The 17,612-nt window shown below is 43.0% G+C and overlaps 1 protein-coding gene and 1 pseudogene across 1 annotated transcript; both read right to left on the bottom strand.

Moving 5' to 3' along the window:
• Window positions 1-1,068: 1,068 nt before the first annotated feature.
• On the bottom strand, window positions 1,069-4,036 carry LOC125547011 (annotated as a pseudogene).
• A 2,105-nt stretch (window positions 4,037-6,141) lies between these two features.
• LOC125545266 (protein HESO1-like) lies at window positions 6,142-11,524 on the bottom strand. The gene is made up of 9 exons (XM_048709156.1): window positions 11,290-11,524; window positions 10,173-10,332; window positions 9,402-9,563; window positions 8,864-9,042; window positions 8,691-8,786; window positions 8,529-8,598; window positions 8,319-8,449; window positions 7,470-7,577; window positions 6,142-7,378 (listed from the first exon to the last, which is right to left on the bottom strand). Exons 2-9 carry the CDS (start codon window positions 10,321-10,323, stop codon window positions 6,329-6,331), a joined length of 1,947 nt encoding a protein of 648 aa, XP_048565113.1. The 5' UTR covers window positions 10,324-10,332; window positions 11,290-11,524; the 3' UTR covers window positions 6,142-6,328.
• Window positions 11,525-17,612: the final 6,088 nt, after the last annotated feature.

Below are 17,612 nucleotides of genomic sequence, written 5' to 3'. Positions count from 1 at the left end.
TGCAAGTCCTAACTCTCCTGTTAGATAGTCACTGAACCGGCCCCTTTGCTAATCCAATCCAATTAAATCAAAACCAGGCCACGTCATCGCCAAATACTGCTTTGGATGATTCGAAGGACCAAACTTGTCCGGTTTTAAAAGTTTAGGATGCAACTTGTCTGGTTTCGAAGTTGAGGGACTAAATTTAAACTTCGCTGAAAGTTGAGGGATGAAAAGTATACTTTTCTCAAACTGATATGGCATAAGAAGGAGTTGATTGGGCTACCAATTTCACCAAAATCTATGTACCTTGCATAAAGACGGTTTTTTCTTTTCATCCTTTCATTTGCTGACAGACTTTGTCAACAAGATGATGGAAGCAATCGCTCACACAAACAAGATGATTGAACCATGGTAGGAAGTCCCAAATACCCTCTCTAACACAAGGATGAAAATTTAAATACCCGAAGTTCTACAAAAGTTAAGTATGTGAGACCCACTCACACCGATCGATCTGTCCATAAGCTCCTGTAAAGAAATTTTATAGTGTGAACCATTGGGTTGAATTTTTTTATGAAATTCTACACGGGACAATGAGAGGATGTTTTGCAAACATTTCAACCTCATCAACACACCAACTATAAAATTGGCCCGATCTAGGTCGCCCATGACCTGGGGTGCTTGTTTTGTCAGCTTGTGTGTAGCAAATGGGCATTTCTCAAGTTTAGTTGTTGACTATAAATTGTAAAGGGAATACACGACAAGTTTTGTGAGTCGTGCAAAGTTCAGTCAACCAGAACAAGTTTTGGATTCCTAGAATCCACATAAAGCACGGGCTGAAGTACATGAGCCGGCTAAGTACTACGTTAAGTAATATAAATTGAGCCGGCAAAGGCTAACTAAACATAGTTGGTCCACGACTGTTGATCAAAGGATGTCCTGGGACTATCTGTTACATGTACTGATTGGGGAAGCTTAAGATGATAGGATGTTCAAAAGATCTACGCGTGAGTTCTGCTTGTGGAGACTTTATATGCAGATGCGTTCTGCTCACTTCTGACCTGCCTGACTCGTTGTTACCCATGTGGCCTATGAATTCCCCCGCTTCCTCTTGGATCCTGTGGCCCTCTGGCAATACTGATTATCGGATGGGGTAGCTGCCACAAGTTCCAGAGATCCTGTGACTCCGCCCTGTTGAGGACTGGTTGAAAGTCTTGCACCTAGTTTTGAACGAACTTCAGGTGTACACAGCTGCGTAAGTAATTCATTCCGGTCGTCGGGATCATAAGAGTAGAAGGTTACGACAGCAGCGTTTGTGAAGGCATTGGCAATACGCCCAAGCTCTAGCGCATCAACTGTTCTAGCTGCATTATCAGATCTATCAAATGGATCTTCGACCTAAAACCAAAAAAAAAACAGCATATACGGATCTTCAACTTGAGGCTAAAATTTACACCAACATAGCCACCAAATGCACCGTGAAGGAAATACTTGCAAACCAGTAGTGAGATTTCATCTCGTCATAGGTTCGTTTGGCCTGACCAGTGTAAGTGGATACATCGCTAGGGACCATCCCGCAAAACTGCAAACAGAGTATAAGCTTGATTGATGAGATTTTTTTTAATCTCAGGTTATGATAATGCTAGTACGATTCCTTTTCGCATAATCAATGTTATGTTATGTTCCAAATGGAAATTATTCATACGAGATTTCATTACCCTACTGTAATGTACATATATACTCCCTCTGTTCAATTTTGTAAGTCGTTTAAGACAGCTGAAATTGAACTGTTTTAGATGTTGTCTTAAATGTCTAAAAGGTCTTACAAAAGTGAACGGAGGAGTACTAGAAATAGCACACAGAATATCTTGACAAACATAAGTGAACTAATTTTGATTAGGTGAAGCGATTAGCTCATTTACAGACAGAATAATCCAAAAAGGTCAATCTATATGGGTGGACTCAAACTGGACTTACAAGTTATAACCCCTGTAAGGATCACAAACTAACTTGAGACACCTACAAACCTACCCCTCTCATATAGTCAGTCATTTATGGCTTTGCTGAGCTTCTCTCTGGCTAGAAATCTGAACTCATCACCACCCACTATGCTAACTTTATTATGATATGATAATGAAGATTGCAAGATAGACAAAAAGAAGGCCTAAAAATGGCTGCTAATGGCTATGACATAAATAGAATAAAACGCACTTAGAAACACGAATAACACATTCAGTGTCTAGAATTTAGGTAGTCGGAGCCTCGGAGGAAAGGCTCATGTAGACAAAATAGTGAAAAATAAGTTCAATTACCTTCGAAAAAAATCCTACAAGGAGAGCACAAAGAGACATATGATTTCTTTGCCCTATGTTCTGGAGTTGAAATTTTTTTATATTTGCTGCACAGACCACATCAACAAGCTTTTCATCAATAAACCTCATTCCTGCATGTGAACGCGACGAGTAAATTACCAACACTATTACACAATACACCACACAATCGTCATCGTCAGTCTCACAAACAAGCCAATTTCGTCTCACCTGCTGGGTCCTCCATATCAAAAAACTTGTTGATAGGTGGAAAAATTGCAGGCGTACAAGTGTGCAAAATACAGTTAAATTGCGTGAAAAATAGGATTTCGGGTTCCATTTTGGCGAAACTACAAATAAGAATTAGGGAAAAAATAAACACCTGGAAATAAAAGATGACAAGTAAGCAAAGCGAATACGAGCTCAGGGTTCCCTTTTTTGGATCATTAATGTTTTGAGCTTTTGCCCATTCCTTGACCTGCAAGGAAATGTGATGCTGAGCCCTGGGCTTAACTAAGAAATCGTGGAAACAGAAAATTGAAGAAAATGGATACATAGAGCTTACCAACAAAACCATATCACCAAAGCGCTTATCTAGAGTATTGAGCCAGTACAGCACTCTGGATTTAATTCGGCCACGGTAGTTATCGATGGATATATCACAGGAAATGCCAAATTTGTTGCTCACATAACTAAGTACTGGAACCCTGGCAGTAGGAATGAACTGCACATCCCTAGCAATACCTGAATCAAGTATGAAAACATAATTTAAACGGGAAAACAAACTTGCCTCATAAAATCTAAATCAGCACAGCCGCACAACAACAGAGGGTATTGCATTTAATCAAGCAACCCCGGAGATTGATCAACATATACGTTACAGTAAAGATCTTTCATTCTGCACGCAGATGCATGGTTCCAAAAAGAAGTTACCTTTGATTTGTAAAACTCTCCTTAATTACTTCACTCAAGGCATTTATTCTTTTGACTCTCAAGGCTTGCTTCTTTTTCTTGGTTGTAAGAGAGTCAGGGTCATTTGACAGCTCAACTGATACATCCAAATCACCTGATTTTGCATAAAGATTTGATGCGAAGGATCCAAAAGGTTTGACAGCAGCATCTGTTAAGGAAAATCCAACACTCAGAAACTGTAGTACTAATAAGTAATAACCTCTCAACACCTCCCTCAAAACTGCAGTAACATTTGCATCGACTGACTAGGCATAGATAGACTAAGGGAAGAATAAGCTGTTGAATTTCGCCTACAACACTCGCAGTATGAAAAAAGTTGCCGGTCAATTGTCACAAACCGAAGCTATCCCATGAAGGTTTATAGATTTTACAATCTTGTCACTTGTCAGTGGTCTCAATAAACTGTTGAGATTGGGCTTACTATGTTAAAGTAGTCTACCAGGAATGCACATCCATAGACCATAATAGAGCATGCATAAGAAGGGAAAACATTTTCCTTCTATAGTAAGCAATACCAAGCTTGATGACAAACAATCACATCATTGCACCCTTAATAAATATTATCAGGATTTTGTTTTTAAATTATGGAAAAGAACCTTGTGGTGACCAAATAATGAGAAGCTACCTCCCAAATCAGCAGCTGAATAGATGGAATTCACAAACTCTTGAATTGTTTCCAGACGTTTGTTTCGATCGTCCTCCGTTGGCTTGATTACAGAGAGAACTTCCTCAATACACTCCCCCACTAAAGAAAAGTCCCGCACAGTCTCAATCATGCTGAAACCCTACCATAACATAATGAGTAAGTTAAAGGAGCATATAGCATTATAAATCACGTACGACCAAATTCAACTTAAGGACTCCCTTCCTTGCGTCTTGATGGATTGATATAGCGAAAAGATATATGTACAATAAATAGTCAAGGTAGGCAACACCGACAACTGACAGTCCAAAACGGCATTGTAGTTGTGCCTCACGCACATGTGCCTCAGTTTGGATGGTGAGTGTCAAGCGTTGGATATCTGGATGTCGACATTAAAGAACTAAGCCTTCTTCTGCTTCTAAATCTACCAACTAAGAAAATTCTAACTGCAAGTTACAAGGAGAATCGATGCGCTAGTTTTCATTTGTACATACTTGCTCAAACAGAACGTAAATGATGCCACGTAGCTATGTTCTCAATCATGTATTCCGATGTTTGTTAAATATTCTTGACCGGAAAAAAAATCTCTTAGGGAATCAAATATATCTTTTTTCTTCCTAAAATTGAAACATACTGAGAAAACCCAGATCTGAAACTGAGAACTTGCAGGCATAGTTAAAAAGGTGCGCCTGCTTAAGCACGCCTAGCGATGGCAAACACATAGCTCTTAATTGTGCTTAATGTGAGCATAATTGTGCTTAAGCATGCACGCGCTTTAGTCAGCCAAAAAACTTTTAAAACTTTTCTTGTAGCTATATGGCAAACTTTGTCGGCATTCACTAATCACTACCTCTTCCATCTCCATCAACGTGAGAAGCAAGACAATGTGTGCGTAGGTTTCTATATGAATGGCAGCAGATAAACCCTAACTTCCGCGATCAACGAAACCAACCAGCGGACGAAGCGATAAACCGATCGAAGAGGCCATGGGCTTAATTACCTCGGGGAAGTTGCGGCTGGACGGGGAGTCTTCTGAGGCGACGAGCCGTCGAAGGCTACGGTCGAGGAGGCGGCGGAGCCCGCTTGCGGCGGGAGCGGGACAGGGTCGCCGAGACGGACTGGGCGGAGGAGGGGCGAGAGACCACCGCGCGTTGGCGTCGAAGCGGTGAAGTGCCGAAGGCCGAAGCGGCTTCTTGTAGACCAGAGTCCACGAAGATGGAGAGGGACACGGTCGTGTGCCATAAAATTTCATTCATAGTCAATACTACGTATTATGATTTTCATAAAGTTCCATAAATTGTCATAAAGTTTCATTCGTGCAGCACGGTCCCGCCCGCACCGTGTTGCTCTCCGTCATTTTTTCATAAATTTCATCAAGGGAATCTAAAGAAGCCTGAGCTAGAGAAGTAGAGATAATATGATAATCAAATCCCCCGCAAAAAAATGTGATAATCAAATGATATTCAATAACTTTGTATCCAAGTTTCGTGCAATTTGATTTCATGTATACCTTTTTTTTTCTCGTCAACTCTTGAAAAACAAAACAGTGAAAAGCTAGTGCTCGAGCATACACATGCGTACGATGTACGTACCAAGCACTACCCCTTCTCCTGAAAGAAAGAAAGACTCCCAGGCGTTTAGGGTTTTTTCGCCTCCCGTCGGCGCTGCCGTCAATCTGCCTCGTCCCTTGTGGCCTTAGGGCCAAGCAAGACGGTGAATCCCGACCCTTGCCGGCGGGAGGGCTCATGCTTCATTTTTGCTGTTTTTCTTTAATCTATTTATGGTTTGTATCCTACTTAGGAAGGTGAGGCGGGGGCTGCCGTGGCTCTCTGAAGATGAAATAAGGTTTGTACTGCCTAGCCCCATCCTAGTGGTGTGTTTCGCGTCGTCGGACTGCGTGTGGAGGCGTGTCTTCCGATCTTTGGCTCCCTCCAATAGTTGTAGTTGTACTTCTCCCTTTCATTGCTCCTTGGTCATGACCATCACGTACCACCCGAAAGAACACGCTCAGTACAATAGCCGAGGGAAGGAGGACCGAGGGCAAAATGCTCAAGTCAAAAGCAGTGATATGTAGCATTTTTCTAAGAAAATTGCATTTACGGGTACACTAAGCATTGAAACCCCTAGCCACTGCTCTAAAAGAGAAGATGCAGCACAGGGGGAATGCATGTCCATCAAAGTTCAGTGGATAAAGGCAACAGCGCTCTAGTCATCATCAGGGAAGAGGGAAATGCAAGGTTTGGCATCTCAAGTGACATTTCACCAGCGAAACATTCTGCACAAAATCTTTAGTGGAAATCGTTACATTGCCTCCGCGACAAGCTAAAGTATGAAGGATGACATACATCATGAAATCGAAATCGATACATTTTGTCAGCCAATGGAAACAGCAAATTGCTATCTTTGCTGCGACTAACAGTTCTGGTCAGGTCTGATGTTGGCTGCTTCCTCGCCATTCCGTACGGCTTGAGGAACCTTGTGACCGCGAGTCCCGTGCCCGTGCCGGTCCATTCTGGAGCCCTCCAGCAACAGGCTCGTACCTTGTAGTCACCCCATTCCTATAATACCTCGCCTGATGGCCGGGTGTGTATTGCGCCCCACACCAGTTCTGGTGTGATCCTTGGCCTGCAGTATACACTGGCTGATTGTAATATCCATTCTGGTATTGTCCTGGCATGTGAACCCCAGTTGTATGACCCTGCGGTTGACTATGATAGTTGTATGGTCCTGGCCTTTGGATCCCGCTTGTATGAACAGGCGACTGACTCTGATACTCGTTCTGGTATGATCCTGGTGTTTGGAACCCGCTTGTATGAGGCTGCTGTTGACTCGGATAGTAGTACGGCCCTGCTGCTTGGTACACTGGGGTATACGCCGGTTGATGATTATGATTCTCGTATGGTACCCCTGTCGGGCCCCATGTAGTGTGCGCCTGTGGATGGCTCTGACTCAGGTATGATCCTGTTGTTTGGCGGCCCAAAGTATATGCCGATGAGGGATAATGGTTTGTGTATAGCCCTGGCTGTCTTGATGGCTGATGAACTGCGGCGTTAGCATAAACCTGAGGAGGGTCATGATTTCGGTGGTGTCCTGGCGTTTGGCGCCCTGCAGTATCAGTGTTCACCTGAGTAGGATTCTGGACAGTGTTCGCCTGAGTAGGATTCTTGACTGGTCTGCTTCCTGTAAATCCTTTGGCTCTGGGGCGACGTTGATTATTAGATACCTTAGCTCCCACGTTGATTACATGCTGTCGAGTACTTTGCGGGGTATTTGTATAATTGTTAGCGATGACTCTTCCGCCAAGTTTTGAGCAAACACCAGGTGTGGACAACATTGCCAGTAAGTCGTTTCGGTCAGTATGCTCGAGAGAAGCTAACTTGTTCTTAGCATCACTGAAGGCGCTAGCAATTAGGAGGAGCCCTCTCTCACCAACCGCTCTAGCAGCATTATCAGGCCTCTCAACTGGATCTTCGACCTAAACAAGAGTAACAAACAGATGTCATGTCAGTATGTAGGGTAAATTCTTGATTATATCAGCAGCAAAATGCACAGGATATTGGTCTTACAAACAAGCTATAGGGTTTCTTCCTCAAAATTGGAATGTCCTGAATCTTCTTGAACTGACCCGTGTAGGTAGATATCACATCACTCGAAAGGGAGTCAATGTGACAAAACTGCAAACAATACAAGATCACCAGTTAGGCTTGTTTCTTGAGGTAAAAATGAGGAAATGCAGAATGCCTTTTGATATGAGAATGGTTGTGTCCTTTTGGTATCAAAAATTTATCCATGCCAAATTCCATTGCACATACTCATCCAGCAAATGAGCAATAGCGGATAAATGCGAAACGTGCTTTCATTGGCAAAAACTTAAGCTAGCAACATGAACTAATCCATGAAACCAAGGGATTAGCATATTTAGCGAATGCAAAGAAGATAGTTTGCTTTATTGGGAATGTAACCCCAGCAAAATAAACAATATGGGACAGTTTGCGACTGGCTGATGCTGTGTGACACTGTCCTGTGGAATATAACTAGTTATATGGAGTTTAAAAAATTCTAGTAAAATATTTATGCTATTATTGCTCTGAAATATCCTATCATATCAATTAGCATTTCGCCTCCATGTAAGTTGTATGACAAATTCTAGTGAAATATTTCTGCTATCACTGTCCTGAAAGCTCCTATCAATTAGTTGAAGTATCAACAAATTAGTTGAAGTATCACTAATTAAAATATGGCCTAAAAGTGTACCAGGAAATTAAATGACCGTAACCAAGACAAAAAGGAAATTTCCTGAAAACACAAGTAGCCTGTTTTATGAAGATGTTAACTACAAGTGATAAGAGTACAATTAAGATAGTCAGAGAGATGGTTGGCTTAGCAAAGATAGTGAGGGCACAATGCTCAGTTACCTTGTGAAAAAAGGTTGCAAGGAGATGACAAAGAGAGCTTTCATTTCTTTGTTCCTTGTTCTGGCTTTGAAATTTTGCTATATTTGCAGCACAAACCTCATCAAGATGTTCCTCATTATAAAGCGTCATGTCTACATGTGACTGTAATGATTAAGTTACCAGGAACTAGTACGCTAGACAACCATCAGAGAAAATATGAGTTCACTGAACCTGCAAAATCTTCTGTGATATTCCCTTCATAAATGTCCTCCAAAGGTGGTAGGATTGCCGGCTCACATGTCTCAAAATTTAGCATCAGAGAGGTAAGCAAAAGATATTATTGAAACGATAAACAAGATAATTGGACTTAACTTCCAAAGTAAGAAGTATTACCTGAAAATGAAAGAGAACAAGTAGGCAAAGCGAATAGGAGTTCAGGGTCCCACTTTTTGGATCATTAATGTTTTGAGCTTTTGCCCACTCCTTGATCTGCAAGGAAACTTGATGCTGAGCCTTGGGTTTACTAGAAAAACCCATCAGCAAAAGACTATCACTTTGGAGCTTACCAATAAAACCATATCACCAAAGCGCTCATCCAAAGTACTGATCCAGTAGAAGATTTTGGATTTAATTCGACCAGGGTAGTTATCAACGGATAAATCGCAGGAAATGCCAAAGCGGTTGCTCACATACTGAAGAACTGGGACTCTTGCTTGAGGAATGAACTCCATATATCCATAAACACCTAAATACAATAAAAGGAGCACAACCAAATTTAAATGAGATGTTCAGTAGGCATGGAGTGCTAAAAACCATCACAGGGGCAAAAAAAAACAAAGTGCCACAGTAAATTCACCAACCACAGAACAATAATGAAATTCTTGAATAAATCACAGCCAGACACATAAGTTAGAATGATGGTCCCTCACATGATTTTGTACTACTTGGTGCACACAAACATATGATGACTGTTTTACCACAAAAGCTATGAGTATTCACAAGTCGAAACTAGAAATTCATCATTCTGGTTAATGCTATTCGCAGGATAGAGTGATCAGGCAACGCATTATGTAGGCTTATGTATTGTAGAATAGACAGAATTACCTCCCCTTTGCAAAGCTGTCCTTACTGCTTTCAAGATACTTATCTTCTTTTTCTTGTTTATAGGAAGGTTTGAGCTATTCATGAGCTGAACTGATATATCCAAATCTCCTGATTTTGAGTATAGATTTGATAGAAAGGATCCAAAAGGTTTTGCAGCAGCAGCTGTAAGGAAAGTGAGAAAATCAGGTAAAGCAACATTTAAACTGTATCATGAGAAACTTCAAACACCTTTCACTTGTCATTATAGAAATTTCAAATTTCTTGACCTGTATGTTGGTTAATTAAGTCTATGACAAGAAATAAATCTATCCTCTGGTAAAGATCATTGTGTGTCATTTGAGCAGCTCATAACCTAGCAAATCACATATTGCCGCCATAGGTCACTAGTTACACAGTGGCAGACACCTGGACCTGTCAATGAGTCACCGTTGCAATACTTAGTCTCCAAATGAAGTGCATTCACAGGTGACTAGATTACCGCTTCTCATCTATCGTCTTTGGTTCTTTGCTATTCTCAAACACAAACTACTCTAGGGTTCTTTAGGAATATGATAGACTCTATGGAAAACCTTTGGGGATATATTCAACTTTGCAGACGTCCTGTAACGGATTACAAATACTGTGTTTCAGAAATTTATATCAAAAGTCCATGGACAAAAGGAAAAGGCTTTCCCTTCAGTAGTGCAGAGTGCAGCACAAACTTCACTGTCAATATCAGGCTCATTTCCAAATAATGGATAAGGCTCCCATGGTAGTAAAGGAGTAAGTTACCTTTCAAGGCTGCAACTGGTTGCATGGAAACTTCCAGCTCCTTAATTGCAGATAGTCTTTTGTTCAGATCATCATCTGCCGGTTTTATTTGAGAGAGGATGTCTTTAATGCACTTCTCCAGCACATCGTTGTTGGGGGCAAGTTCAATCATGCTGAAATACTGAAGCCAAGAAGAAACATGAGATCAAAGCAAGAAAAAAAGGGAGAAGTAATATGAGTGTCAATTAGCACCGCTAAACACTAGTTACAAGTACAATGACTGCCCTGGTTTTCTTTCATACAAAATTTTCCAGGACAGAATGTACGAGCCATGTTTTCAAAGAACCATAACAATAAAAGAACTTAGTGGAGCACTGCATTCTCTGAGAGAACCAAACTATCCGTAACTCTCTAAAAGTAGAAAATTTATGGAGACCACAAACTAAAACCTAGAATCTTCATAGTGAGAAGACAAGTGGATTTAGTGGCAGCGCTACCAAGTTTTAACGTAATAGGGATTTGGGGTATAAGTGACTGCCCTAGGATCTTGGTAACGAGGCACATGGAGTGGAATACCCTCAATGCAACTCGGAGGAGTGGGGTACCTTGAAAACCTCCTAGCATATTCAACTATGGCATGAGGGGAAGCATCACGGCCCAAGTCAAGGAATGGAACCTTTTTGTGCATGTCCTATCTTGTTTGTGTTTACCTTACCTACCATTAACACACAACATGGCAAACAATCCACAGAAAAAGCTCCCATGCCGTGAGTGATTTCTGCCTCAAACACGAATTTTTCATCAAATTTTCTGTATATTGCAGATTTTGCTCATCCGCGCAAAGGCAAAACCTGAGTCTTAAAAGTAGCTTAATTAGGCTGATGCACCACAACTAGTGCTGCCCACCGTGAGTGATAGGCTAGGCTAGGCTAGTGGAAAGCAAAGCACTGACATGGCGTGCTTCCATGCATCGAGTATCAGCCCTCGAAGCAAGACGCATTCTTTAATCAGAGCGGCGGGGGGCCTACCGCGATGGCCAGCGAACCCCCCCACAATCGAAAGACCCCTATCCCAAAATTTCATGCCGGGAGGGGGGTCGTACGGACTAGCCGACGCGGAGTGGCGAGGGGATTTTTACCTGGAGAAAAACGGGGGGTGGATCTGGGTTACTGGGGGAGCGCGAAGTCGGCGGCCGCTGAGTGGCGGCGACGGCGGCGGCCGCGTGCGGTGAAGTCGCGTCGTCGGGTCGGGTCAAGGGGGGCAGGTCGACGAGGGGCGAGAGGTGGAGGAGACCATGGCAGGGGGGGAAAGGGTTATGCAGCGGCCGCGCCGAGTTGGAACGAGGGCGGAGACCTGGTCTGGTTCGGAGACGCCGAAGCGGCACGCACCAGAGGAAAGCCGGAAACGAAGCTTTCGATGGATCTGTGGGCCTTGGGGTGGTTAATGTGGTACGATGCTGACTCGATCACACTTCCTTTACAGATGTAAATTAAATGTACTCTACCCTTTGTCATTCCCTAGTACCTTCGGTGCTAAGGCTGTTTTTTTTCCTCTCAAAATGAAAGGCTGATTTTTAAACATAGTACTCCCTCCATTTTTATATACAAGGCCACTATGAAATATCATACTTTAAATCTAGGGCAACGCTCTGCATCGGCTCGGCTATAGGACGAACGAAGTCGTCTCGCACACCGTTCGATTTTGTTGCTATTAGTAGCTAGATCCACCTTGCATGGTCAAACCCATCCTCTGATCACCCCCTCATGACGTTGCACGGTCATCTCTCTTCCTTCGGTGTTGACTCAGGATGTGACGTCACTGCCCGTCGACTTGCCACACCGCGCAGCCCCTTCACAACATCACACGTGGACGCGATAGATGTTGGCCGGATCCAGGCATTGGTGGCCCCCCTCGTAGCAGCCATCATCTGACGTGGCCGCATTTGTAGCATCGTCGGCCGCAATTGCACCATCGTCGACCACCTCAGCACCGGTGCCTAATCTTGCCTCGCCTCTCGTCTCCTTTGCAGCAGCGACCACCAGCCATTGCAGCAGCGCGCATCTCTACTCATAGCAGCAGTAATGGGTTTGCAGTTGTGTGTCGTGTCACTCTTGTACGCCTTTACCTTGTAGCGACGCCTTACTTGCATCATTTTTCTTCCCGCTCTTGTAGATTTCACTTGGAATCGTGGGGAGGTGCTTCTCTTCGCTTATGTTCACTTGGGGACACAACCGAGTTGCGAACCAGTGCTCAAGGAACCGCATCCATGTCATCTTTAGAAATGGAGGGGGAGGTGATGGCCAGGATCCAGAAGTAGGCAAAGGAGAAAGAAAGGGATGGGGACACGCTCGGGAAAAGAAGTGGATAAGATAGTCCTCCGTAGAGATGAGTAGAAGATGGAGCCAGTGTGCGAGCTCATGGGACATGTGACATACGACCGAGGTAGCCGATGGGAGCGCGCAATTACCCTAGCAATTTAAACCGGTTTCCTTTAATCTAAACTAATAATTACTCATATAAAAGATGTTGGAGTACCCGCCTCCCGGGGGTATCCTCGCTAGCAAGTGCCTTCCAACTCGTTTGATTCGGGCGCGTCTCACCGCGACCTGCCTGCCACCCTTCCCGACATCCGATCGGGCACAGGCGCTCCTCATCGAGCTGGGGGGCTCGGGGGTCCATGACTTGTGAGTCACGGGGGTGCGCAGGGCCATCTTTCGGTGGTGTTTTTTGTTGTGCCTCATATGTCGCCTCGTGCGTTGTTCGGAGTGTCCATCACCATGAATTATTTCGGTTGCGGGCATGCATTTGGTTGGATCGTGTCGGATAACTCTCGCATGATGTTGATGGGTTGGCGGAGGTATTAGCTTTTTCAGTCTGGTTTGTGCATTGCTTGGGGTGATCGTCATTGTTGCTTGTTCGGTTGATGTCCGGTGTTGGGTCGGGTTATGCCGGGTACCCCTCGTGCGATGTTGTCGGGTCAACAAGGTTCTTTGCTTTCAGGGTCCAGTTTGATGACCACTGTTTGTGTGTTCTTGGTGGCCAGTTAGGAGGTCCTTGGGGATGTCGCTTCTCTATCGACGTTGTAGTGGTTCATTCGTTCGGCTCGGTGTTCCCTGGGATTGGCATGCGTCAATGTAGTCGAACTAGTTGGACATTATTGAGTATAACACTTGAAGTCACATATGGTTTAGCCGCTCTTGGTGTGTTGTCTATGGTCGATTATGAGGTCCTTGGGGAGGTTGCTTTTTTATGAGTGGAGCTCGGTTCGTCCGGCTTGCTCTTACTTGAGTCGGCATGCACCATTGTGGTCGAAATATAACGCCAAAGGTTGTTGATGGTATAGGTTACCTATGGGACCACCTTGGGTTGAGCCTTGGCTCCCTGTCTTCTTCCGGCACAAAAACCTTCCTCCTATTTTTCTGCCTTTTTAGGACTTTTTCTGTGGTGTTTTCCTGAAATTCCAAGAACAATAGAAAATAGAAAGGGGCCTTTGGCATTGAACTAATATGTGAGTTACTCAAAGTGGTTTAAAAACGTTGTAAACTTAAAGGATAACGAACATGAAACATACAAAATATCAATATGTTGGATACATATCAACGACCTGACGCATTTGGTTCTTCTTCCACCATGTTGTATGTTCTCTTTTTTCCTTCTATTTTTAACCTGTAAAAGTGGTGCATATTTTGTCTCTAAGATATTTACATAAAATTATGTGCATCCATTTACGGGATGTAGCTGGCATTTTTTTCTTTTGGTTACATGTCTTAATTTATCTAATGGCTAGCCTTAGTAGGCGGCAGCTATGATGTAAGATCATTTAAACCTGTTGGCCGGAGCTTTTTACACGTGGATGTTTTTCTCTGTTAATTTATGTTATCTCTTATATCGGAACACAACTCTATTTTAGGATTGTATGGGAAAAAATGTTCTCGTTTCCCTCTGTTAGGGATTGTTTCTAGATATATCATACTAGCAATTAGTATGGATATGATGTATGTCATTTATGTATCCAATTGCATGGTTAGTAACATCACTATATTACATGTTCCGATGATATTGACTATCATGTTTTATCTTTTGTTCTTCTGGATAAACTTAATGAAAAAATGCTCACTAATTCAACAATATACGTGTAGGCATTTTTCTTCAATTGCTTGCGATGCAACCCTCAAACCACCTCCATTTGAGGGTGTGAATTACAAGATATGGTTTGTGATGGGTAGTACTTTGTCTAACCACCATGAATTGTTTTCACGCCTCTAAAGGAAAGCCAAAGGGAACTCTTACTCCCAAATGAGGGAGAAAGATTTCCAGGCTACAAACACCCTCCTTCGAGGTGTTGTTTTGAGTGCTCTTGGTGGCAAGATCTTCGATCATTTCATGACCAATGAGGTTGGTAGTGATATGTGGGATGTGCTGCAGGCCAAGTTTGGGGTCTCAGACACAGACAGTGAGTTGTGTATCTTATGGAACAAGATCATGGTTACAAGATGACTGTCTCGTAGTTGAGCATGCTCATGAATCTAGTAACTTGTAAACAAACTTGAGCATTTCAATTGTGTGTTACAATGTAAGTTTGTTGCCTGATGCATCATTGCTAAACTTGGTACTTCTCTGAAGAACAAGAGACCGGAACTTTTTGTTGTCAATATTATTAGTACTCTTGATGTGGAAGATAAGGTGAGGGTGAATGACGCACGTGCTTGTTTCCATGAAGAAAATCCTAGTGCCAACTTGGTACACAAGAAGAACTCTAGTTCCACAAATTCAAGATCAAGAGTAACTCCTTGATCACCATACATGGTTATCCTCATTATCGGTTCGCACTCTTTTTTACGTATTTCGGTATCCCCGGGACTAATTTGTTAGTCACTATACTTGGTAAGGAATTGTTGGACACCATAATACCAAGTGGATTAAGAGTGTATCTCTCTATCGACAAAGGGGCAAATTAGAGTCTTGGCATATCTAGCACCACAACATACTTTCTGACTTATCCGAAAGTCACGTGTATCGGTTACGGGGAAACGGTTGATAAACCTAGATCAACCATCTGGTATCCAGCTCTACCATATTCTCATGGTACAAGGACGCAAAGTAAATGTTAACAACATGATCTCACAATAGTTCATAAGTTGGTATATCCAACATCATTGTTACCTTAACCACGTGCTCTCCTTATTGTTAGCATAATTGTTACATGAACAATGCCAATGGTCAGAAAAACAAGACCATCAACAATACATGAGCTAGTCTGGATGCCTTAGGGATCTGTATGGTGTTTATAATTCAAGAAATATTGCAATTATAGAATAGAATGTAAACTTGATCGTCAACATATAAATAGAATAGTAACAACTTTCTTATTTCCTCTAGAGCATATTTCCAACACATGTGGACATCATCATTGCCTGCCCCCGCCACCGAGGGGAAGAAAGGCCTTCACTTGACCACGTGTCACGAAACTATGGCCCGTGCCTTGAAATCGAGACCAATCAAACCACCTAACTTCACCACCACTACACACCCAAGCATCCACCTCCCGCATTGCTCCACCATGACATCACGCGGCCCACGCCGCCACGAGGCAACCACCAAGGCACCTCACATCGTGATGTCTAACATATTATTCAACTTTCATATACTTTTTGGCAACTTTATATATTATTTTTGGGACTAACATATTGATCCAGTGCCGAGTGCCAGTTCCTGTCTGTTGCATGTTTTTAGTTTCACAGAATATCCATATCAAATGGAGTCCAAACGGGATAAAAATAGACGGAGCTTATTTTTGGATAATATGGAAAACTTGGAAGGAAAATCAACGCGAACCAGTGCCTGAGGTGGTCACGAGGCAGGGGGCGCGCCTGCCCCCCTGGGCGCGCCCCCTACCCTCGTGAGGCCACCGTAAGGCGGTTGACGCTCTTCTTTTGCTGCAAGAAAGCTAATATTCGGAAAAAAAATCACGGCAAAGGTTTCAGGCCAATCGGAGTTACGGATCTCCATATATACACGAAACAGTGAAACAGAGCGAGAACAGAACGCAAAACCAGGGAGAAATAGAGAGATAGATCCAATCTCGGAGGGGCTCTCGCCCCTCCCACGTCATGGGAGCCAAGGACCAGAGGGGAAACCCTTCTCCCATCTAGGGAGGAGGTCAAGGAAGAAGAAGAAGGGGGCCCCTCTCCCCCTTGCTTCCGGTGGCGCCGGAGCGCTGCCGGGGCCATCATCATCACCGCCATCTTCACCAACAACTTCACTGCCATCATCACCAACTCTTCCTCCCTCTATGCAGCGGTGTAACCTCTCTCTTACCCGCTGTAATCTCTACTTAAACATGGTGCTCAACGCTATATATTATTTCCCAATGATGTATGGCTATCCTATGATGTTTGAGTAGATCTGTTTTGTCCTAATGGCTATTTGATGATCAAGATTGGTTCGAGTTGTATGTTTTATTATTGGTGTTGTCCTATGGTGCTCTCCATGTCGCACAAGCGTAAGGGATTCCCGTTGTAGGGTTTGCAATATGCTTATGATTTTCTTATGGTGGGTGGCGTGAGTGACAGAAGCGCAGACTCGAGTAAGTAGGTTGTTTGCGTATGGGATAAAGGGGACTTGATGCTTTAATGCTATGGTTGGGTTTTACCTAATGAATCTTTAGTAGTTGCGGATGCTTGCTAGAGTTCCAATCATAAGTGCATATGATCCAAGTAGAGAAAGTATGTTAGCTTATGCCTCTCCCTCAAATAAAATTGCAATAATGATTACCGGTCTAGTTATCGATTGCCTAGGGACAAATAACTTTCTTGTTGACAAAAGCTCTTTACTAAAACTAATTTAGTTGTGTCTTTATCTAAACAGCCCCTAGCTTTTATTTACTCGCTCTTTACTTTCTTGCAAACCTACAAAAAATACCTACAAAGTACTTCTAGTTTCATACTTGTTTCCGGTAAAGCGAACGTCAAGTGTGCGTAGAGTTGTATCGGTGGTCCATAGAACTTGAGGGAATATTTGTTCTACCTTTAGCTTCTCGTTGGGTTCGACACTCTTATTTATCGAAAGAGGCTACAATTGATCCCCTATACTTGTGGGTTATCAAGACCTTTTTCTGGCGCCGTTGCCGGGGAGCAATAGCGTGGGGTGAATATTCTCGTGTGTGCTTGTTTGCTTTATCACTAAGTAATTTTTATTTGTTGTTCTTAGTTGTTTCCTATCTTTAGTTATGGGTAGGAAACGCAAAATACCAAAAAAATTAGTTGTACCTACTGAACCAATGGTTGAAGAACCAATCAAAATCTATCACACTGCTGAAGCTTATTACTTGGATCATCTTCGATCCCTATGTGCTCGTGCTGAAACCCCAACTAGCTTAGTTGAGGGAAAATCTTTAGATGAGCATGCTTGTTATGTGCGACACCGTATATCTCAAAAAGGGAAACTTTTACAGCATCAAAT

The sequence above is a fragment of the Triticum urartu genome, chromosome 3 (genome assembly GCF_003073215.2).
Source record: "Triticum urartu cultivar G1812 chromosome 3, Tu2.1, whole genome shotgun sequence".
NCBI lineage: Eukaryota > Viridiplantae > Streptophyta > Magnoliopsida > Poales > Poaceae > Triticum > Triticum urartu.
The sequence above is the reverse complement of the archived record's forward strand: the minus strand, read 5'-3'. Positions and strand labels throughout refer to the sequence as shown.